General features: G+C 38.5%; 2 protein-coding genes across 9 annotated transcripts in view; one reads left to right on the forward strand and one right to left on the reverse strand.

Annotated features, from left to right (window-relative positions):
- The window catches only part of fancm (FA complementation group M), a 175,144-nt gene that overhangs the window by 29,713 nt on the left and 121,063 nt on the right, over positions 1 to 24,368 (forward strand). For 3 of the 6 annotated variants that reach the window (XM_087989733.1, XM_043697323.2, XM_043697322.2), the window contains exon 5: positions 23,607 to 23,738. In XM_087989733.1, the coding sequence (XP_087845859.1) occupies positions 23,607 to 23,738 (132 nt within the window). Of the gene's footprint in view, positions 1 to 10,817; positions 11,063 to 19,436; positions 19,613 to 23,606; positions 23,739 to 24,368 lie in introns of those variants that run through there. The other 3 variants (XM_043697327.2, XM_087989734.1, XM_043697324.2) reach the window with 3 other exon arrangements.
- The window catches only part of soul3 (heme-binding protein soul3), a 56,739-nt gene that overhangs the window by 6,964 nt on the left and 25,407 nt on the right, over positions 1 to 24,368 (reverse strand). The window contains exons 2-7 of one of the 3 annotated variants that reach the window (XM_043697334.2): positions 14,342 to 14,477; positions 8,716 to 8,843; positions 8,335 to 8,573; positions 3,415 to 3,506; positions 2,528 to 2,669; positions 1,749 to 1,932 (exon numbers count right to left, since the gene is read on the reverse strand). In XM_043697334.2, the coding sequence (XP_043553269.1) occupies positions 1,749 to 1,932; positions 2,528 to 2,669; positions 3,415 to 3,506; positions 8,335 to 8,557 (641 nt within the window). In that variant the 5' untranslated portion in view covers positions 8,558 to 8,573; positions 8,716 to 8,843; positions 14,342 to 14,477. Of the gene's footprint in view, positions 1 to 1,748; positions 1,933 to 2,527; positions 2,670 to 3,414; positions 3,507 to 8,334; positions 8,574 to 8,715; positions 9,047 to 14,341; positions 14,478 to 24,368 lie in introns of those variants that run through there. The other 2 variants (XM_043697335.2, XM_087989743.1) reach the window with 2 other exon arrangements.

Here is a 24,368-nt window from a genome sequence, read left to right on the forward strand (position 1 = left end):
AATTTACTGCCTTCTGAAATGGCCCAGCAACCCACTTGGATACATAAACCATTTTTCATTATCTTCCTGGGATAACTGTTCAGAATCTGAACAAAAACATTGAGAACAAAAAATATTGGAAAGGATGGGGAATTGTGAATGGCTTGTCAGAAAAGCATGTTCTAAATGAGAAAAGAAGAATTTGATATATGCAGTAGTTAATCAAGTTGCAGTGTTACCAGATATAGTGTTAAACACTCTTTTTTATTTCAACATGTATTAAATGGATTTTAAAAGACTTATCTTAGAAGTGGTTTTATTTCATGACAAAACCTAACCTCAGAATATGAGCAATTACTTAGGTAAATGACAAATTATTTGAGTGAGTTCGTCCCTCGTCAACAAATCACTGAGTTGTGACCTTTCTATTTGATACTATCTATAGTGTTAACAGAATGATTGTTTCAAATTAACAATTCAGTTTATTGTTTAAAAATATTCAGTAGTTTAAAAAGCTATTCAGCTAGCTGCAATATTATCAATAAGTTGGGTTGTTCAATGTCTGTGCTTTTTGTTGTGTTTAGATTTTTTGGCTTATTTCTGCTTGGGTCATGTTTAATTTGCCTTCTGCAAGACCTTTCAAAAATGGCAATGCTACCATAGACTTAAAAAAAAACACTTTATCATATTCTGTCATGTAATTCTGAAACTCTGTTCCTTACCAAATTTGAGAGGGGTTTGGCTGTTTGCACAAGTCTGAGCTCGTTGACACCAAGGAGAATGTACATTAGCAGCAATATCTCTCAAGGATAGTTACTAGTTAAAAGAAGTTAATGCAATTTTAATAAAACAGTATATCATGTGACAAAATCTGCTACACAATAGGATCTTTGTTTGACATCAATGCACCAATGATTGCCAACTGTTCATTTGCACCACTAATAATTATTGACGTGTGCATAATATTAAGCTGATTATTTAAAACAAGTTCTATTTTGTTTAGGCTGTGCATGCAGACTTCTAGAAATATGTGCTTTGTCAGTGATACATGTGCAGTCAGCAAACATAATGTAACAACTAGGAGTAGGAGTAGGAATTCAACCCCTTGAGCTCTTCTGCCACTCAATACAATCATGGTTGATCTCATCTCTGCTTCATCTCCACTCTCATACCCACTAACCATAATCCTTCAACACATTAATAATGAAAAATCTGTCTATCTCCTCAAATTTAATCAGTGTCCTCACATCCACTGCATTCTGGAGTAGAGAATTCCATAGATCCATGATCCTTTGAGAGAAGTAATTTCTCCTCCCGTTTTAAATCTGCTACCCCTTATCGTAAAACTTGGCTCTTGTTCTAGATTCCCACACCAAGAAGAAATATCCTTTCTATGTCTCCTCAGTCAATCCCCTTTTGCATATTTTATTTCTCAGTTAGATCTCTCCTCATTCCTTAAATCTCTAGAGGGTATAGGCCTAACGTGCTCAATCTCTCTTCATCAAACAAACATCTTCCCTCTGGAATTAATCTTAGAAACCTCCTCTGAACTGTCTCAATGCAACCTGTAGGCAATAGCCCAGGTGTGGTTTCACCCAATGCTTGTACACTTGCAGCAATATTTCCCTATTTATCTAATCTTAATTTAGCCAATCATCAATAATGCATTGGTGTCATCAAATAGATCCTTTCCACAAGTCTCATCATTTAATATGGGCTAACTGTTTATGTACCCTGAACTTTGTTTAATTTTGTATTATGCAATTTACCTAGTGTATATAGTGTGAGCAGGCCACTCCTCTATTGCAATTTCAGCATCAAAAGGTTGAGGTGTCTGATTTTGAAATTGTGCTGGCAGGTAGTAAGCTATGGTTACTTCAGGCTGGAGCTCTGTTCTGGTCTGGTTGGTGTGCACAATGGTAACGACAGGCAGTGTCATTCCTAGGAAGAGACCTGCAGAAACAAGGTAAACCAGTAGATTATTGGGCCCAAATGCAATGCATAACTAGGCAGAAGATTATAAACTCTGCTCTTGTGTTAGTCATCATTCAAAAAAAAGTAATGAAAAACTGATTATTTTTTGATTTCTTTTTTTACTTAGGAAATTTGAAAAAATTTGTCATGGCTTTTTAGCAGCCACTTAACAGGACAGACAAAAGTAATTGCTAATATCGTCTGCAAACTCATTACAAATACTGTTTATGAAATGTGCATTATTCAACAGTGCATGTTTAAAGTTTTTCTCAGTTATGCAAAGTACAGATAGTAAAGAAATAGAATACTTTTTAAGTCTTCCACAGATCTGTTTACAGTTTCACTGAATAATACATTGAAGATAGTAGTGTAATTGATTTAGTTTGAAATTTATTAATCCAAGTAATCTACGACATTATATCTAGTCGTTCTGGAGGTTACACAGATGGAGGGCAGTTAATCAAAATAACTACAGCAAATAACAATATGACAGCATCATGTTCTTCCATTGAGCATTGTAAATTTACATTAGTATTATTCTTCTGCAGCATGAATTGTTATTTTTGAAAGTCACCTGCTGAGTTTTGTTGGCAGATGTATTTCATTAATTTCATAAATCCGAGGCATGTACTCTGCTCATAGCTTGATTCATTCTGTTTTACACAAGCCCATTTTGCTTTCTCATATTGACGCTTTTCATAAAGTAGTTCTTCAGCCTGTAAATTAAAAAATAGAACACACAAATATAAATTGTTTACTGCCAACCATGATAACTTTGGTTTGAGCAAATAGGGATGTAAAAATGGATTGCGTCTTATGTTGTGGTTCACCAAAATGTTAGAAGCTTTCAAAACAACTTGCACATGTTATTTTAGCACTGCATTACTAATTTAATATACTGAAACAATCACTGTGTTGTCCTGCCATCACTAAATGTAGAGCCTCGCTTTAAACCTTTTTGAGTTATTATTTGTACAGTAAACTATCTTATCTGATACTCTACCAACAAGACTTCCCTTCTAATTGGAATTCCTGATATTCTCCTCATGCAAATTGTCACTTTACCAACAAGGTATCACTCAGAAGTTATTCATAACCCAGGTTACTTTGGAATGGGGAAAGCTTTTGAATAGAAGTGTTGATGGTCCTTATTTGTCTAATTAGTGAATTATGAATTTTGTTTTTACAGAAAAATATCACATATACTTTTGGTTCATCAATCTTGGACACAGTACTATATTTTATAGTCTTTGTACAGTGTAATTTTTTTTCTAGCTCAACCATACAATTCAAGTAACTATTCCATTGCATTACCTGTCTCTTCTAACCATTAATAGAGGTTTATTCTATCTCACCTAGCATGATGATGACACAAGTCAGGATGAAGATTTAAAAAAATAACGTTCTCTACCTTCAAACAAAATGCTAACCCCTTTATAAAAGGACTTCATCATTTATTACCTTCCTTTTATGACCTGTAGTCTTAAATGGAACCAGTTCCCTGTCATGAGATCGGTTATTTCTTGACATCTGTTGAATTGGTTCAGCCATGTCTGAGAGATGAAAGCAAATAATGGTTTAAACATGACTACTTTGGCTATAAAACTTTGAATCTAATTGCAGCCTCAACTCCTCTTTCCTTCAGGGTTGATTCCTTGATTCCCTTTTTAGATTAAAAATCTACCCAGCTCGGTCTTTAATATATTCATGGCCTAGCCTCCGCTGTTCTCTAGGGTTAAGAATTCCAAAGATTAATGACAGTCAGAATTCTTTTTCACTTGCTTTAACGGAAGATCAGTTATTTTGAAACTGAACCCTCTAGTTCTGGATTCTCCATGACAGGAAACATCCTTCAGCATCTATTTTGCCAAAACATTCAAAATTCAGTATGTTTTAATAAGATCACCTCTTCCAAACTTACTGAAGCAAAGAGGAGATAGTGAGGACTGCAGAGTCAGAGTCATTAAATATGGTGCTGGAAAAAGCAGGTCAGGTAGCATCTGAGGAGCGAGAGAGTTAATGTTTTAGGCATACCCTTCAGGACTCTTGACATAAGCAAAAGCTAACCTATCCTTAACTTAGTCCACCCCAGTTCTACACCGGCACCTCTACATAATACCTTCATAAAGATATTATCCCTTGCTCATAAAAAAAACCGTTTTATTACAGGAATCAACCTAGTGAACCTTCGCTGAACTTCCTCTAAAGTAATAAATCTCTTGTTAAATAAAGAGACCAGAATTGTACATTGTGCAGTTATGGTCTTATAAGCACCCTGAACCGGTAACAAGGCTTCCTGATTTTAACACTCCAAATGCCCAACCTCCCCACCTTTGCAATGAATGCCATATTCTGTTTAATTCTATTTACGTGCTCCACTTCTGAATGCTAACTTTTGCTAATTCATGTATCAGGACACCCAATAGTCTTTCTCTTTTTTTAAATAATTTGTTTTTCTCCTCTTCTACCAATCAATCTTTCAAACCTGCTCTATTGTTTGCAAGATTGTCGAGAGAGGGAGCTGTGGTTTACTAAAGAAGTTGAAGCAGTTGTCAAGAGGAAGATGGCGGCTTATGTGAGGATGAGGCGTGAAGGCTAAGTTAGGGAGCTTCAGAGTTATAAGTTAGCCAGAAAAGATCTAAAGAGGGCTAAGAAGAGCCAGGAGGGGACATGAGAAGTTGGCAGATAGGATCAAGGAAAATCCTAAGGCCTTCTATAGGTATGTCAGGAATAAAAGAATGACTAAAGTAAGATTAGGGCCAATCACGAATAGTAGTGGAGAGTTGTGTGGAATCTGAGGACGTAAGGGAACTACTTAATGAATACTTTTCAACAGCATTCACATCAGGAAAGGGCAATGTTAGTGAGAATATGGAGATACAGGCCACAAGATTAGATGTGATTGAGGGTGACAAAGAGGAGATTTTCGCAATTTTGAAAGATCTGAAAATAGATAAGACCCTGAGCTGGATGGGATTTATCCTCTGATTCTCTGGGAAGTCAGAGAGGAAATTGCAGAGCCTTTGGCTTTGATCTTTGTCACCATTGTCGACACGAGTAGTGCCAGAAGACTGGCAAATGTTGTTCCCTTGTTTAAGAAGGGGAGTCGGGACAACCATGGTAATTATAGGTCAGTGAGCCTTACTTTGGTTGTGGGTAAGGTGTTGGAAAAGGTTATGAGAGATAGGATCTATAATCATCTGGAAAGGAAGAATTTGACTAGGGATAGTCAACATGGTTTTGTGAAGGGTAGGTCGTGCTTCACTAACCTTATTGAGTTCTTTGATAAGATGACAAAACAGTTGGATGAAGGTAAAGCAGTTGTGGTGTATGTGGACTTCAATAAGGTTCCACACAGTAGGATATTGCACAAAATACGGAGTTTCGAGCTTGAAGGTGATTTAGCGGTTTGGCTTAGAAATTGGCTCGCTGAAAGAAGACAGAGGGTGGTGATTGATGGGAAATGTTCATCCTGGAGCTCAGTTACCGCAAGGATCTGTTTTGAGGCCACTGCGGTTTGTCACTTTTATAAATTATCTGGATGTAGGCATAAAAGCATGGGTTATAAATTTGCGGATGACACTAAGGTAGGCAGGTTTGTGGATAGTGCTGAAGGATGCTGTGGGTTACACAGTGACATAGATAAGATGCAGAGCTGGACTGAGAAGTGGCACATGAAGTTTAATGTGGAGAAGTATGAGATAGTTCACTTCCAAAGAAGTAACAGGAATGTAGAGTACTGGGCTCATGGTAAAATTCTTGGCAGTGTAGATGAACAGAGAGATCTGTGTCCTAGTGCATAAATTTCTGAAAGTTGCCACCCAGGTTGATAGGGTCATTAAGAAGGCATAAGGTGTGTTGGCGTTTTTTGGTAGGGGGAATTGAGTTTCAGATCCAAGAGGTCATGCTTCAGCTGTACAAGACACTGGTAAGGCTGCACCTGGAGTACTGCATACAGTTCTGGTCACCGCATTATAGGAAGGACGTGGAACCTTTGGAAAGGGTTCAGAGGATATTTACTAGGATATTGTCTGGTATGGAAGGAAGGCCTTACAAAGAAAGAGTAAGGGAACTGAAGCTGTTTTTGTTGGAGAGAAGAAGGTTGAGAGATGACTTATTTGAGACGTATAAGATAATGAGAGGGTTAGATAGGATGGACGATGGAGAGCCTTTTTTTCTTGGATGGTAAAGGCTAACATGAGAGGACGTAACTTTAAATTGAGGGGTGTTAGATTTAGAACAGATATTAGGAGTAGTTTTTTCACTCTGTAGTAGGGGTGTGAAACAGCCTGCCTGCAACAGTAGTAGACTCGCTGATGTTAAGGGCATTTAAATGGGCTTTGGACATTAATATGCATAATGATGGAACGGTGTAGGTTAGATGAGCATCAGATTATTTTCACAGGTTGATACAACATTGAGGGCCGAAGGTCCTGTACTGCGTTGTAACGGTCTATGTTCTAATATGACTTTTCTTCTGACTCAGTTTCATTTTCTGCCTTATTATCATATACCTTCCATGCTGTTTGAAAATCTATCAGTTTCATTACTGATAAATTGAGAGAGAATATAAGGAACCTAGTCAAGGGTGGGATACAAAAAATGAAGACTTAGGAATGGCAAACACCAAAAAAATTCATGCAAGGTATTAATGAAGAATTAGGGGAACTGTTGCAAATTGTCTCTTCAAATTCAGAGGATGGTGGAAGTACCGTAAGTGGATAAGTTTATTATTTAAAACATCTCCACAGCTATCCCCTGGTTCTTTGGCCAGTTATCTTAAATCTCTATTCTCTTGTTACTGATTCCTTTCCTCTCAAAGTTGGAAATATTTTCCTCTCTTTTGTTATCCAAAATTCTCAAATTTTAAAAAACTATTAAATTGTATTCTAAGGAAAATAACTCCCTCTTCTCATAGAATCCCTACAGTGTGGAAACAGGCCATTCGGCCCAACCACACAGCATCCCACCAGACCTGGGTTCAAATCCTGCCATGTTATATTGTGGAATTTTAAATCAATAAAAATCTGGGATTTTAAAAATTCTAGAATAGTCTAATGATGAACATGAATCCTTTGTAAGGGGAAAAAAGTCTAATTCATTCGTCTACTTTATGGATGAAACTATCATCATTACCTGGTTTGGCCGACAGCAGTGTTGTTGACTCTTAACTGCCCTCTGGGCAATAACTGCTGGCCGAGACAGTGATGTCTTCATTCAGAGAATACAAAACGTTAAGTACAGGGCTACTTTGAAACTCCACTAATAAATATGTCTTAATCATCTGCTGAAGTTGATCCTATGCTATTGTACAAAAACAGTTTGTAGAGGACAAGGAAACAGTTGATAGTTATAGCAGTTTGATTTGCTGTTAAATTGGAAGAATTTACGTTCTCCCAAAAAATTATGTATGAATATAAAGTTTGTATAGATGATGGTAATAGGATAATTTCATATGAACCTTTCTTGTCTGGCAGCAAATAATTTATGAAAATTCTTTATGTATATTTTACCCAATCTCTAAAGCCAGTTTGAGATGATTATTTTACCTGATTGTAAAAATAAGCAAATGAAATAGTGCATTTTCATCACTTACAAAACCAGGGGAAAAGAAAGTCCGATTGGTTTATTGAGGTGCATCGTTCCACTTTCCTGTGCTAATAGCTTTAATTTTTATGAACCATGTGGTGACATTTTCTATTTCTTATGTGGATGGGTTGGGCTGGGCAAATACTGTTTCACTGCTGACTGTTAAACAGCCTAGGATTTGTTTTTTGATATTCTGTTGGTTGCTTTTATAAAATCTGATGTCACATACGGTTGTCACAATTTTTTTTAATGTGTTGCAAAATCTGACTGCTTTCCTTCATTTCTTGCTGGTTTTATTTTTTAACAAAACAATTCACAGAACTATCATAGCAACATTTTTCTATTTTTAACCTAAATTGTTGGATCTGGTGTACGTTCTGGGCAGGAAAAAGCGATGGAGAGAATTGAACTCGAGTTTTAATTTTGCACAGGATTAATATACATTTTAAATGAGTCGAGTTCTTTCTTTAATTGGTCAGTAAGTTCTAATTTAAATCGAACACGTTTTTTCATTCTGGGCAAGAAAATAACCGAACAACAATCAAGCAAGGGGATTTTGTTAATTGTGTGAAACAATTAACCATGAAATATTACAGATCTGAAACAATTACATAAGTATGCTTTATGGTTAACTCTCAGCTGGAGTTTGAGGGGAGAGAGGCATTTCAACTTAAAGTAGATTTAAAGGTTTGAAGAACTCCCTTTTTTTTTTCTCAATATCAATTTCCACAGTAATATCTGATTAGTTATTGATATATTCGGAAACTACTCGTGTCAGCTTGCGTATCTTACCTCTTGGCACAACCACCTGATGCCCACGGCCGATGTTTTGCCAGTACCCGAGGAGATTGTCCTCTTCTTGCTCGATCTCATGTTCGTTGTTTTCATCATTGCCGTTGTCACTACTTGCCAAGTCCAAGTTCTCGTCTTCCGTCACTGAGTTTAGATCTTCCAAACTGAGCAGAAACCGTCCCGCCCCATCACTACTTCCAAACCTGCATCCCTGACGCTCCATCTGTGCAATCCTGTACCTTTTTGGATAGAAAAAAGTGATCGAGCAGACTTGATAGCGTTTGGGTGCTAAGTGATTTTTTTAAAAAATGTCTATCAACGTTGAAACGCGTGGATATTTGTACATTACAGATTAAATCTTGGCGTGTTTCGATTGCTTACCCTAATTGACACGTACACGCGCGGGTTGTGATCCAAGTGAGGATTTTTGTTGTGGACTCATTTACCCCCGAAGTGGTGCGCACTCCCAGCTGTTTTTGTCATGAGGCCGAGCTTGCAGAGGCGAATCGCTTCAAAGAACAGGAGGGATTAAAATCAGTGTCGTTAGGGTGGGAGGGAGCCAAATATGCGAGATGAAAGCAGGTTCGCGAGAGCATCCGGACAGACAGCAAAACAGTGTAAAGGACGACAAAGATCAGTGCTTCACAAATTAAATCAATTTGGTCCTCCTTGCCCGTTCATGTGGTGCGGTGGGCGGGGAAATTGTCAACTGTTGACGATGTCGGGCTTTTAGCTTACCCATAAGATTGATGGATTTATATTCATGAGCGAAACTCGTCATTACTATCTTTATCTTGTTTTACTGTCTAACGTTTAGCATGGGATCGTGTATCTAATTTACATTTCCTCTACTACCTACCTCTTAAGAAATCCTTGCTTGAGTTCTTTCAAACCCAATGAGTTTAATTTCTTCTATATTTCGTTATATGTCAATTAGTAATACGAATCTAAGGCAATATTTGTTTTTTGGTTTGTTACAACCCGCCATAGCTTGAACATTCTTACATTATGCCTATAACACCAGCCCTTACGCCTTTTAACATAAGGCAAATCCTATGTCTGTTTGAAAGTATAATCAGCTAAAGATTGCCACCAAATCAAAGAAAGAGAGCCACAGCTGATTTGGTAGTTAGGGTCCAAAAGGTTATTGAGATTTTTAACAATTTGCTTCAACTAACATATTGCCTACGAATGAGATTTTCAGTGACAAGGGAATGGAGATTGTAGTAAGGATTAAATTGATGGTTTTAGCCAAATGAGATTAGTAGGGAGGACTGGGGGTATTTGGCAGATGCAATTGAATGGAACACTTCAATGTTGGTGAACAAGTTCTCCATTTACTATTTGGATATCAGGTTGGTGGGGTATGGGGAGGTTTAAAAAAGGTTAATGGCTGAGTAAAGGAGCTGGTGATCATCCTTACTCCAGAATCATTCCTGAAGAAGGGCTTATGCCTGAAACGTCGATTCTCCTGCTCCTTGGATGCTGCCTGACCTGCTGCGCTTTCCCAGCAACATATTTTTCAGCTCCTTACTCCAGAATCATCCTTTTAATTGCAGTGATCAGTTTTGCAAGCAGATACCAGACCCTACTAAGGAGCTCATGGCATAGGGGATATGCCACTGACCAAAATGCTTTGGGGAACTTGGGTTCAAATGCCACCACAGCAGCTGATGAAATTTAAAATCAATTAGTTTAAAAAAAATATGGACAACAGACCTAGTCACCGTAATGACCACCACGTCACTATAATTGAGTCTTGGAAAATTCATCAGATTCGCTAATGTTCTTTAGGGAAGGAAATCTGCTATCCTGTTTTACATGTGACTCAAGATAATCAGCAATGTGGTTGACTATTAATTGATGTCTGAAATGGCCTAGTAAGCTACTCCATTAAAAGGCAATTATGGATGGGCAATAAATGCTGATCTTGCAAGGGACACCCAAATGCAAGAATAAAGATAATAAACATTCCTAGAATTAAGTTTATTTTTAAAAGGTGCTGCTGGAATAAGAAAATGTGCTGAGATTGGACCTGGCAGGGACTCTCTGCTACAGTAATTTGAGAGGGGAATATGCTTTATGTAATTGGATAAAGTGCCTACTCGTAGTTTTAGTTCAGTCTATGTTGAAAATAAAAATTCTCGGCATGGCATAGATTGCTTGTTAGACTTTGCTTTGAGGTTGTTGGTGATAGAATCAATAGAATTGATTCTTCTACAATAAGTGTATAGTCCATGTCATTTGGGATTGGAGGATTATTTTAAACTACTCCAGATCCACGTTTTCCTTTCATCCTCTATCCAGCTGCTAACTGCTTCATATGTAGGGCAGCACAATGGATTAAACTAACCTGTGATGAAAGATTTGCTTCCAGCTTTGTGGCATATATAGCCTTGGCTATGGAAGTGTGTGACAAATTATCAATGGGAATGTTAAGGGCCTTCATAGCAATTAATACTTTCTTAGTGATTTAAATAGTAGGGAAATCCTTTTCCATCTTTTCTGGTTCAGTTCACCATATTAAAAAAAACTGGTGGTTTATTTATATTGTAGAAAATGAAATATACAGCTATCAATTTGGAGGATTAATTCATAATGCTGTTCCAAAATTTAGTCTTGCTTCCTAGGATTAAATATTTTGAAAATTGGTGATGTTGCTGTATGTATGTCATCGTGAGCTTTGCAATTAAGGACATAACTGTGGAAAAGGCTAGACAAAGAATAGGTAAGTAATTGTTCACAATTTATAATTATAATTAAATTGCTGATAATACGACTGTACTGAGCTTTCACTGACACAAGTGAATTATCTGTTTCTTTTCCAACTACATTCACTATTTTAGGCATTTAATTCCAGGTTTACATGAAGTTAAATAAGTAAAATAAAACACCACTGTTAATTCTGTGTCCCAGCAAATATTAGTATGTACTACAGGTTACTTGGGAGTCAGTGGCTCAAGCATGGATCATTGAGTTTGCAGTAATTTTGACTCCAAACTCCCATCATGGGTGTCATCTTGACCCTTGTTTTACACTTCCCAAGAAATAAAGACAGTTACTGTGTTGTCATTACGCAAATGATAATTTGACATAACAAAGACCCAGTTTTCTGCCTGTTGGTATAGTGAATATTCCAGTACAAAATACAGAACTGCTTTGTTGCTGTATACCACACTCCTGGGGGGTAGCCTGAATAATAAGAATCTCAATTGATTCACTTCATTGTCTGAAAGATGGGACCTCCAAATCACTCAATACTGTAGAGAATACCAACCTAGACCTTGTGCCTAAGACTATAGAATGAGGTCTCTCAAGTATTAGAACTGAAGGTAGTAATTTCATGTTTATTATGTACGTAATTTGTCACTTTACTTTAGTGAAGCCTAGTACCAATGGTTTAAGCATGACTGCATAGTTGTGAAACGAACAAAAACACAAATTGCTGGTGAAACTCATCAGGTTGGGTAGCATCTGTGGAAACAACAGAGTTTTGAGTCCAGTAATCCTTCTTCAGAACCATGTTGTTCTTCCTGTTTTTGCTTGTTTCAGATCTCGAGCATATGCAATTCTTTGCATTGTTATTTGCATAGTCATGGTTGTTGTTAGAGGCCAATTTATCTCAGTCCTGGTACATCACCTGCTGGAGTTCTTAAGGGCAGTGTCCTTGACCCAACTCTCTTCAGTTGCTTCATCAGAAAGTTGGGATGTCTGTTGCTGATTATGAAATGTTCAGAACTAGGTGGTGGTGTAGTAGTAACGTCACTGGACTATTTGACTAGAAGACCGTGAGGTCTGCAGATGCTGGAGATCAGAGTTGTGTGTGTGTTGCTGGAAGGTTTTTGAGGTATGTGGAGATGAGTTCGGTGGAACAGGAGCAGGCTGAGACGATAGTTCGGCCGGGGTAGTCAGGCTTGTGGATCTTGAGTCGGAGGTAGAATTGGATGATGTGGGGTTCCTGAGCTATGAGGTTGGCAGCTGTGGGTGGGGTCTGGCCCGAAACGTAGATTCTCCTCCTCGGATGCTGCATGACCTGCTGTGCTTTTCCAGCTGCACACTCTCAACACATGTTTGACCAGAAACCTAGGCTAATGTTCTGGAGACTTGGGTTTGAAACTCTCCGGCAGATGGTGAAATTATATCCAATGAAATGCTCACATAATGGTAACCATGTAATCGCTGTCTTAATTTATCTAGTTCAATAATGTCCCGTAGAGAATGAAATGATGAAATATATACCTTTATCTGGTCTGGCCTACTTGTGACCACAGCAATGACAACAAGGATGGGCATCGTTGTCCACATACCAGGAATGGGTTGAAAGAAAATATTTGCTCTAATTCAGATACTGAAGCAATCCGAATCCATTTGCAGTAAGACCTGACCAATGTCCATTTGGACTGCATACGTGTCTGGGAGTGACCACTTCCTTAACATCAATTAGCATTACCATGCTGAATCCTGTACAATTATTATCCTGGCAGATACCTTTGACCAGAAACTCAACTGGGCTAACCATATAAATACTGTGGCTATGAGAATATGTTAGAGGTAGAAATTTTGTGGAGAGTAATTCACCTCTTCTGTGTCCAGAATCTAACAAACTCAATATACTTCCAAAGTATGGCACTGTCTTTTTAAACTGTGTTAAATAGCTGTAAAATTCTGATCAGAAATCTTGAAAGCAGTTTCATAAAATGCAGTTCAAACATTTATGCAATTCATGAACATGAAATGTGCATTTGCAAATGAGCGTTTCAGTTAGACTAAGAAAGGATTTCCTACATTTTTTTTCCTTAAAGCTTATAATAGTTTATGACGAAGTAGGAACAAATGTGTTATCTAGAAAATCTGCACACATGGGAGCAAATGAAAGGGATTTACGTCTGGTAGTAGAACATCATAGTAATCGCTTACGGGATTATCTAAATTTAAGTGCTATTGAAAGACCTGTAATTTAGTTCTCAGACTGCATTATCCATTACTGCTGTCCTTTGGAGCTTAGTATTGCAGCTATGTTGAATTAATGTTTTGAAGAAAAGCTGAGAGTAAAAACTGGCAGTCGAAGCTGTTGGATTGTTGCATAGGTTTAACTAATCAATTATATTTTTACGAAATGAATCCTGCTATCTATATTCAGTCTTGAAAATAAACTACAAATGCTGGAACCCAAAGTAGACAAGCAGGAGGCTGGAAGAACACAGCAAGCCAGGCAGCATCAGGAGGTGGAGAAGTTGACGTTTTGGGTGGAACCCTTCTTCAGTCCTGAAGAGTTATACCCAAAACATCGACTTCTCCACTTCCTGATGCTGCTTGGCTTGCCATGTTCTTCCAGCCTCCTGCTTGTCATTATTCAGTCTGGCCTTCATGATTCCAGTCCAACATTGTAGTTGATTTGTAATTGCTGCCTTAAATAGTTTAATAAACCATTCCGTTTAAAGAGGCGTACCATAATTATCTTCTCAAAGCAACTGGAGATGTACGATTAATGTTGGCCTCAGTCATGATGCTCTACCAGGGAATGAATTTTTCAAGTCAAATTTAAGGCAGTTATAGTACAAATAAAATTGGAATTGTGACTTGTGTGTGATGTAGAAGGTGGTTCAGTACAGGTTCCTGCTTGGAATGTAAAAGAATATCATGAAGACTTGTGCCTGCTTCTTGATTGTTTTGATTCAACATTCAGCTGAAAATATGATGTAGTGATTTTTATGTATTTTCCCCCGGTAATTGCTATTTGCTATGTCTTTCAATATTTCACTGCAATGAAGGTGATACTCTGTTAATAAAAGTTTCCAAATGTAAGGTGATCATCTATCACATTCCAGTTCCATGCTCTGGTCATCAAGTGAACTTCAGGTGCACATCAGTACTCTTTCTAATTGCAACTTGTCATGTTCTGACCTGATTATTTCTCTTAAATGTAAAATTTACTCTCTTCCCTGATCAATTGCTTTACACAGTAGCACTCTGCTATTCTGTTCCAGGGTTCAGCTTATTCTTTCACCTTGTGTGATCACCATGCTCTCTGGTAGTACTCCCATCTGCTGTCATCAATGGAACTGCTGCTTGTTTACCATTCCATTTTCAGATAACCTTTGTCCTTTGCAAGTTCTGGTCCTGGACTGCCCTTTTGTCCCCTGCTTGAAACAAAATTTAAAATTGATTTCTAATTGTACATAATATTTTTCTGGAGTTTACATTACATTACATTGCTTACAGTGTGGAAACAGGCGCTTTGGCCCAACAAGTCCACACCGACCCGCCGAAGCGCAACCCACCCAGACCCATTCCCCTACATTTACCCCTTCACCTAACACTACGGACAATTTAGCATGGCCAATTCACCTAACCTGCACATTTTGTTTTTGGATTGTGGGAGGAAACCGGAGCACCCGGAGGAAACCACAAAGACACGGGGAGAACGTGCAAACTCTACACAGAGAGTCACCTGAGGCGGGAATCGAACCCGGGTCTCTGGCGCTGTGAGGCAGCAGTGCTAACCACTGTGCTACCGTGCTGCCCACTTAGTGGGACCAAACTTGAAATTTTAATCTGTATTATAAGCATTAAGGAAAGAATGTGAGAAATTATTTTAGTCTGAATGAAATGCTCGTTATTTGAAAATAATGCACTGTTCACACGTAGAACAATGTACTAAATCTTGGGTAGAAGTAGGAAAGAGGTTCTGCTGAGAGATTGAGCAGCTCGGTGCTATATCAAAAAGCACAAACACAAAGGTAATATTGTCCAGTTTACTGTCTGAGCCATGTGCAGATTGCTGTAAGCTGAATAGGTTAGAGAGGTAAATGTGTGGCTCAAAGATTTGTGTAGAGAACTAGAGAGCCAATCATGGGACACTGGCACTACTGGGCACTATTCAGAGCTCTGTTAGTATGGCTTTCATTTGAAATATATCAAATATCCTGGCAAATTATATAACGAGGGTTGTAGACAGGAGTGCAGGGTAGTGAGGGGATGAGTGATTGCATGTGTTGGGACAGAAAATATAGTGGAGTGTCGCAGAATTTAGAATTGAATAAGTAATTAGAAGTCAAAGTTTAAGGCTCTTTATCTGATTGCATTTGTAACAAGATTGATGAGTCGATGGCAAAAATAGAGATAAATAAATACGGCTATTACAGAGACATGGCTGAAGGGTGACCTGGTTTGGAAATTGAATGTTCAAGAATATTTGACGTTCTGGAACAGTGGGCCAAAAGGAAAGGATAGTGGGGTGTGTTGTTAATAAAGGAACATATCAGTACAGTGGTGAGTATGATATGGGTGCAATAGATAATGATGTGGAAATAAGCTATAGTAAGGGAAGGATGTCATGGGTGGGAACTGAAGACTAGCCATACTGTAGGGCAGTGGAATAATGGAGGCATGTAAGCGCTCTTGAATTTTCATGGGTGACTTTAATCTGGGTATTGACTGGACAAATCAGATTTGCAAGGGTAACATGGCAAAGGAATTTGTAGAATGCATCAGGGATTGTTTCGTTGAACAGTTTATGCACAACATAACCAGGAACAGGCTACTTTAGATCTAACAATATGTAATGAATGGGATTGATAAGAGATCTCATAGTTAAGGATCCTCAAGGGGGTAATAATCACAACACAATAAAATTTTAAATCCCATTTGAGGGACAGTACAAAAATTCAGGAACTATTGCTGGAGAACAATTGCCAGGGCAACTAATGGGACTAAAAGCTGACCTGATGGGTTGCATCTTAAGTTATTAAAGGAAGATGTAACAGAGATAGCAGATGCACTTTTATAATAAAACTTTCAAGTTTTCTTAGATTCTCGAACGGTCCCGGAGGTTTGGAAACTGTAATGTTCTTACTCAAAAAAGGGAAGTGACAAAGAAACTGATAAGTTTGGCTAATTGACTTTAAAAAAGTCATTAGGAAAATGTTAGTGTGTTATGAAGGAGGTATTGGCAGAATATTTAGAAATACGTAATGTGGTGATAGTGTCAGCAAGGCTTTGTGTGTAAATTACTACAAGATACCTTTAATTCGGATACTTATTAGGAAATCTCAGACAATTAAACACCTGAAACAATTATCTAAACTTTATTGCATACAGTGACCAAAATAAGACGACTCAAGTAAGCAAGTTAAGAGTCTCAATCCAAGTTGGCTATTACTGATCAATGGTGGAATTTAGCTACAATTCCAACCAATAGCGTCTGTCTCTGGATGTCCAGGGCTTGGTGCAGTATTGCTTTCTGGAGTTCTGCTCCCAAGGAATCCTGGAGTTGAATTCGAGAGTCATAGAGATGTGCAACACGGAAACAGACCCTAAGGTCCAATTCGTCCATGCCACCCAGATATCCATTTGCTAGCGCCTGGCCCATATCTCTCTCAACACTTCCTATTCATATACCAATCCAGATGTGTTTTAAATGTTCTAATTGTACCAGCCTCCTCCACACTGGCAGCTCATTCCATACATGCACCACCCTCTGCGTGAAAAATTTGCCCCTTCGGTCCCTTTTAAATCTTTCCTTTCTCACCCTAGACCTATGTCCTCTAGTTCTGGACTGCCCCAGCCCAGTGAAAAGACCTTGTCTATTTTTCCTATCCATACCCCTCATGATTTGTAAGCCTCTATAAGGTCACTCATTAGCCTCTGACGCTCCAGGGAAAACAGCCTCAGCCTATTCAGCCTCTCCCTACAGCTCAAACCTCCAACCCTGGCAACATCCTTGTAAATCTTTTCTGAATCCTTTCAAATTCCATAACATCTTTCCGAAAGGAAGGAGACCAGAATTGTATGTAATATTCCAACAGTGGCCTAACCAATGTCCTGTGAAGCTGCAACATGACCTCCCAACTCCCATACTCAATGCTCTGACCAATAAAGGAAAGCATACCAAACGTCGTCTTCACTATCCTAGCTATCTGACACACCACTTTCAAGGAACTATGAACCTGCACACCAAGATCTCTTTGTTCAGCAACACTCCCCAGGACCTTACCATTTAAGCGTACAGATTCTTATACAGTTTTGCATCCTTCAAGTTTGTTTGCGACATTATTGATGATCCTTTAGATTCTTTCATCCAAAATGTTTACCTACTCCTCCGGAACTATAAAGCCTGCAGCTCGCATTCTTAGCAGAAGAAGCTTTATTGTTCCTTGTGACATTTGGCATTGACTGTCTGTTTTGAAGACTCCACTTTCCTGCAGGCAACTTCAGAAATTCTTATGCAGGGCAATCATTTGTCCTTGTGGCCTAAGGCAGCATTTATCAAGCAGTTGTTTTAAACAGTTTTATTTGTGTACCTTTGACGACTCCTCACAGCTAAGGTTAATTTCTTTCAATCCCTGCAAAACCATTTGTACTTGTCCCTTAATAGTTTATTCTGGACAGTTATTGCTGCTTCTTTCAATCTATGAAAAATTATTAAGCATCTGAAGTTTACGCTATCACAGTTTCATGAAGGGAAAAGTGTGCTTGACAAACGCATTAAACTTTGAGGAGGTAACAAACCGAATAGGTAAAGAAGAACCCTTTAGAATTTCAAAAGGTGTTCAATCCGAAATCATGCATTAGACTTAATAGTGGGTTTAGGGCTGATATATTCGAGAGGAGAGAAGATTGACTGACTAACAGAAGGCAGAGAGTTGGGATAGGGGAGTCATTTCAGTTTGCAACCCATAACTCGTGGGCTGCCACAGTGATCAGTGCAGGGCTAGTGTTTCAGGTCATGTTTTTTTTTATTTGCACATCTGAAAACAAACAAGACCTCAAAACCAAAGGTCTTTTCAAAAGCAAACCCAAACGAACCTTTGCACAGTTCAGGCACTTTGATTTTTAAAAAAACTTCGCTCGGCCAGAATAAACCTAAATGTTTTGCTTCCAAAGATCCCAAACTCTGCCTGTCTACAGGTGTGTTCAGGCCCTTTAGGGGGAAAAGTACTTCACTTTTAGGTCCATGTGGGCCATGCAGAATTTTTTCTAAATGGTCCGGATGGATCTATAGGGTAAGTGTATTTGAAGTCCGAAAATTTCCTTTGTCTGAAAGATAATTGATCCTAAGGATAAAATTGGTCCCTTTATCCTGTTCAGACATTCCTTTCCTGTATTTAAAATGTGTATTAAGGACTTGTAAGTGAGCATATATCTTCACGTTTGTGCACAGCGCAAAAATATTGAGAAGGCAAGTGGTGAGGCTGACATTAGTCTTTAGAGGGATTTAGACAGGTTAACTTGGCAGAAGGAATACAATGCACTTTGATAGGAAGGACAGAGAGGCAGAATATTATTTCAATGGTTAAAAACGACTGCAGAGTGTTACATTACAGAGCGACGTGGGGGGTCTTCAAACATGAATCACAAAAAGCTAGCATACAGGTTCAGCAGGTAATACAGGAGGCAAATAGGATGTCGATCTTTATTTTGAAGGAGTTGGGTATAAAAACAGGAAGGTTGTCTAAAGTAGTCAAACCAAGATGGTCTGAATGGCCTACTTTCACTCCTATGTCTTGTCGGACCACGCTTTACATCTTTTATGGGCGACCACGCTTTACATCTTTTGGAAATCATCTATTAGATTTATTCTATTAAGCAAGCGATTAATGCTCTTGTTTTTTGTTTTTTGCTACAGAATTGTCAATGTTTGTTGAAACTCTTAAAATTGGCACCATTTCAGGATGTAATGCAAGTGCAGATTAATATGGAAATTTGTAATGGAGTCTGCCTCTCATTGCTGTCACGGGATCTGCAATGGACTCCTTACCCACTCTCCCTAACTCAGAAATCACAAATTTAATCGATATGAGACCATTTCCCTCCATTCTCTAATGCTGTTAAAGCCTCACTAAATGTTAAACCCAGTTCAGTCAGAAGTAACTGGATTTAAATAGTCATTTAGGTAACAACTATTATTGGATAAGCGATCTGTGGGGGAGAAAATAAAGTATAATTGTAATGCATTGTTAAATATCCTTTTTAACATTTTCATAAGCTTTCATTATCTATCTTAACCCTGTCTGTGCATCTCAATCTGTATTGTACAAAAAATGTTTAAAAGGTAGTTTGATGTGCTTTTTATTTTCTTTTAGTGAAAATTCTTGAAAGTGATTGAGGAGTATGACATTACAGCAGTTGCACATTGCAATCTCCATTGAAAAATTCTGCAGTTCTCCACATGATGAGACACTATATTTCTTGCTATAGAAATTGCTAGATTTGAGGACAGCAATGAACATCTATTCCTGAGTACCCATTTTTCATTACTGACTGCAAAATCTGATGCGTAATACCCTTTTCATTAAGCTGTGTTTCTGCTATTTTCAGTGTTATTGTTCTGTCTTGCAATGAACTTTCAAATTCGTATTATTTTAAATGTACTTCGCATTTGAATGCATAATTTTTTGGTGAAATTGCTGCCTTTCTACTTTTTTTGTGGCTCACAGCTTATGTATGTATGCCTCTATTGAATGTGTCCACATCTATGTGAGAAGTTTTTTCTACCCGTATGATCAATTTCATTTGAAATCTACCTTTCTCCTGGTCTCTTTCCCCCATCGTATAATTTTCTATTGTTTTCAATTGTACTTTATAGTCCTCGCAAATGTTAGTTGCTGCTTAATTTTGCACAACCCAATTCTCCCATCCCAATCCTTTTGTTTTGCAATTACTCCCAACAATTTATGAAGATAGCACTGTTGTTTTTATATCAGGTTGCCAATCAATTTATATCCTTGATTTTTCTGGTGTATGCTCTATACAGAAAAACAAAGCCTAGGAAACAGTTTTTTTAAATTCATATATTTTGAGATGAAATGAGCTTTCTAATTATAACTTTTAAGTGCCTTATATTGTTGCTGTTCTAACTTTGTTTCCCAGACTCCTTTGCTGAATATATTGTTTCAAATGTTCCTAAAAAGTAATAACTAATTTTGTAGTTGCTGTTGTATGTACAAGATATTGGTAAGGCCACATTTAGAGAACTGTATAACTGTATACAATTCTGGTCATAGGAAAGATGTTATTAAACTGGAAAGGGTGTAAAAATATTTATAAGCATGTTACAGAGACTGGAATGTCGAGTGAGTTATATGGAGAGGCTGGATAGGCTGGAACTTTTCTTGGAGGAGGAGCATAGGAGGTTGAGGGGTGACCTTATAAAGGTTTATAGAACAGTACAGCACAATACAGGCCCTTTGGCCCACAATGCCTACCTTTTATCCTACTCTAAGGTCAAGCTAACCTATGTACCTTTCATTTGCTATCATCTATGTGCCTATCCAAGAGTTGCTTAAATGCCCCTAATGTATCTGACTCCACTACCACTCGGCAGTGCATTCCATGTGTCCACCACTCTTTATATGTAAAGAACCTATCTCTGACATCTCCCTTAAACCTTCCTCCAATTGCCTTAAAATTATGCCCCCTCGAGATAGCTATTTCTGTCCTGGGAAAATGTCTCTAGCTATCCACTGTATTTTTGCCTCTCATTATCTTGTACACCTCTATCAAGTCACCTCTCATCCTTCTTCACACCAATGAGAAAAGCCCTAGCTCCCACAACCTTTCTTCATAAGACGTGCCCTCCAGTCTAGACAGCATCATGGTCAATCTCCCCTGTGCCCTCTCTAAAGCTTCCACATCCTTTCTATAATGAGGCAACCAGAATTGATCACAATATTCCAAGTGTGGTCTAACGAATACTTTATAGAGCTGCAGTATAACCTCATGGCTGTTAAACTCAATCCCCCTGCAAATGAAAGCCAACACACCATATGTCGCTTTAACAATCCTATCAACTTGAGTGGCAAATTTGAGGGATCTATGGACTTGGACCTCACGGCTCTACCTTCATCAATATGTTTTATCCCATCCTCTCAGAATTCACGAAGGCTTGTGAGGCATGACCTGCCCCCGACAAAGCCTTGCTGACTACCTTTAATCAAACATAGCTTTTCCAATTAATCATAAATCCTGTCTCTCAGAATCCTCTTCAATAATTCGCTCACCACCGACATAGGACTGACTAGTCTATAATTCCCAGGGTTATCCCTATTCCCTTTCATGAACAATGGAATAGCATTTGCCATCCTCCAATCATCTGGTATTACTCCAGTGGACAGTGAGGATGGGAAAATCATCGCCAAAGGCGCAGCAGTCATTTCCTGTAGTAACCTTGGATATATGCTGTCTGGCCCAGGGGACTTTTCTATCCTCGTGTTTCAAACTGTTCAAGCATATCAGCCTGTTTCATGCTGTCCTCACAAACGACAAAGTCCCTCTCACTAGTGAATACTGAAGCAAAATATTCATTAAGGATCTCCCTTACCCCCTCTGACTCCAGGCTCAAGTTCCCTCCACTATCCCTGATCAGCCCTACCCTCACGCTGGCCATCCTCCTGTTCCTCACGTAAGTATAGAATGCCGTGGGGGTTTTCCTTAATCCTACTTACCAAGGCTTTTTCATGCCCCCTTCTAGCTCCCCTAAGTCCATTCTTCAGTTCCTTCCTGGCTACCTTCTAGCTATCTAGAGCCCTGTCTGATTCTTGCATCCTCAACCTTAAGTAATCTTCCTTTTTCCTCTTGACTAGATGTTCCACATCTCTTGTCATCCAAGGTTCTTTTACCCTATCATCCCTTCCTTGCCTCAGTGGGGCTCAGTCCAGCACTCACAGCAAATGCTCCGTAAACACCCTCCACGTTTCTGTTGTGCATTTCCCTAAGAATCTCTGTTCCCAATTTATGCTCCCCAGTTCCGGCCTAATAGCATGTAATTCCCCCTCCCCCAATTAAATACTTTCCCATACCCTCTGCTCCTTTCCTTTTCCATGACTATAGTCAAGGTCAGGGATTTGTGATCCCTGTCACCGAAATACCCTCCCGCCGAGAGATCTGATACCTGACCTGGTTCATTGCCAAGCACCAAATCCAACATGGCCTCCCCTTTAATTGGCCTATCTACATATTGAGTCAGGAATTCTTCCAGTACACCCCTGACAAAATCTGTTCCATCCAAACTATTTGCACTAAGGAGGTTCCAATCAATATTTAGGAAGTTGAAGTCACCCATAACAACAACCCTGTTACTTCTGCACCTTTCCAAATTCTGCCCCCAATCTGCTCCTCTGTGTTTCTGTTGCTGTTGGAGGGTGTATAGAAGACTCCCAATAAAGTGACTGCATCTTTTCTGATTCTGATTTTCATCCATACTGACTCAGTAGACAAACCATCCTCAACAAACTCTTATTGCAGCTGTGATACTATCCCTGATTAGCAATGCCACTCCCTCACATCTTACCACCTCCTCTATTCCTTTTGAAACATCTAAATCACAGAAAATCCAACAGCCATTTCTGCCCCTGTTTATAAAATCATGAGGGGCATAGATTAAAGGAATAGCCAAGGTCTTTTGCCAAGGGTAGAGGAATTCAAAACTAAAGTGCATGGGCTTGAGGTGCGAGGTGAGAGATTTAAAAGGGTTCTGAGGAGCAACTTGTTCTCAAAGAGGGTGGTGGATATACGGAATGAGCTGCCAGAGGAAGTGATAGCAACGGGTTGAATTACAACATTTTAGAAGACATTTGGCCAGGTTCATGGATAGGAAAAGTTTAGAGGGATATGCACCAAACACAGGCAAATGGGACTAGTTAGTTTAGGAAACTTGTTCTGCATGGATGAGTTTGGCTGAAGGGCTTGTTTCTTGGTATAACTCTGACTGTGTTTTAATTAACTTGAGATAATTAATTTGTTCTAAACAATAACAGGTGGCTATGAACTGAATTTCTTGGATAAATTGAAAATAGTACAGCAGTGCTAGAAGATGGTGGATTCAAATTTGCTAAATCAACTACTTGAACTATATTATAATACGAAAGCTGTGAATGTCGTAGCAAATGAGAAACTGGACACAGTTTCACATTTATTTGCCCATGGCTAACCATTGAGGTGTTTTAATAGCAGCTGTTTTAACAGGCCCATGTGAAGAGCTTGACAGTTGGTAATTACATATTGTAGGATAAGATCAAGTTGGTTGCTGAGTAAATTGAGAAGATAGGTTTCAATCTGTCCAATGGTTGGTTGCAATTCAAGAAACAATTCAGCATTCTGTTTTCTACAGTATGTTGATGGCAGTAGAATGATGCTATCTGATTGGATTGTGAACCAACTGGCTCTGAGCTCTTAATATTATTAGCTGGCGATCTACAATACTTTGTTCATAAAGTTGCAAATTTTAAAATACTTCTTAATTAAAATGAGTGTGTTCTATGTTTTAATTGTAGGTCTTGGAGTCATTTACACAGCGCCTCCTCAAGGCTGGAGCCCTAATTCATAAAGATATAGCAAATTTAACCAAATATCAAATAGTTCTGTCACGGGAACAGTTTAGAAAAAATCCTCCAGCAAACATTATGGTAAATAGCTACTCTTTATCATCATAACATATTTAATAAGTTATATAGCACGTATAACTAATCCTTTAGTGTCATTTTTTAATGATACAACACTACGTTTATTTACATCACTTGGACTGCAGTGTTTCAAAGAGCGGGCTTATGATCACCTTCTCGTGGACAATTATTGATGAGCGATACTAATGGCAATATTCCAAGCATGAATTTCAAAAATAAGTTAATTTTCAATGCCAGCGAGGTTGCTTGGTAGTAAGAATTATCATGCTGTATATAATTTTTAAAAATGTACTCTTGCATGAGCAAGGCCTAATGTTTCTAGTACAAAAATAGAAAAACTAGAAGTCTAGCAGCATCTGTGGAGAGAAAGCAGAGTTAACATTTTGTGTTCAGTGACCCTTCCTCAGAGCTGATTTTCAGAATTGATGTACCTACATTTTCCTGTCTAAAATCAGTTCTGAGAAAGGGTTATTGAACCTGAAACATTCTCTATTTTCTCTCTACAGATGCTTTTGCACCTGCAGACTTTTCAAGCAGTTTCTTTGTTTCTTTCTGATTAATGCATGATGTACCTTTCTTTACAATGAGATGATTTTGACCTTGAAATTCATCCTTTATCAGCATTAATAGCAT

The sequence above is a fragment of the Chiloscyllium plagiosum genome, unplaced genomic scaffold (assembly GCF_037043375.1).
Source record: "Chiloscyllium plagiosum isolate Xiang-an unplaced genomic scaffold, Cpla_swu_hap1 HiC_scaffold_8, whole genome shotgun sequence".
Taxonomy (NCBI): Eukaryota; Metazoa; Chordata; class Chondrichthyes; order Orectolobiformes; family Hemiscylliidae; genus Chiloscyllium; species Chiloscyllium plagiosum.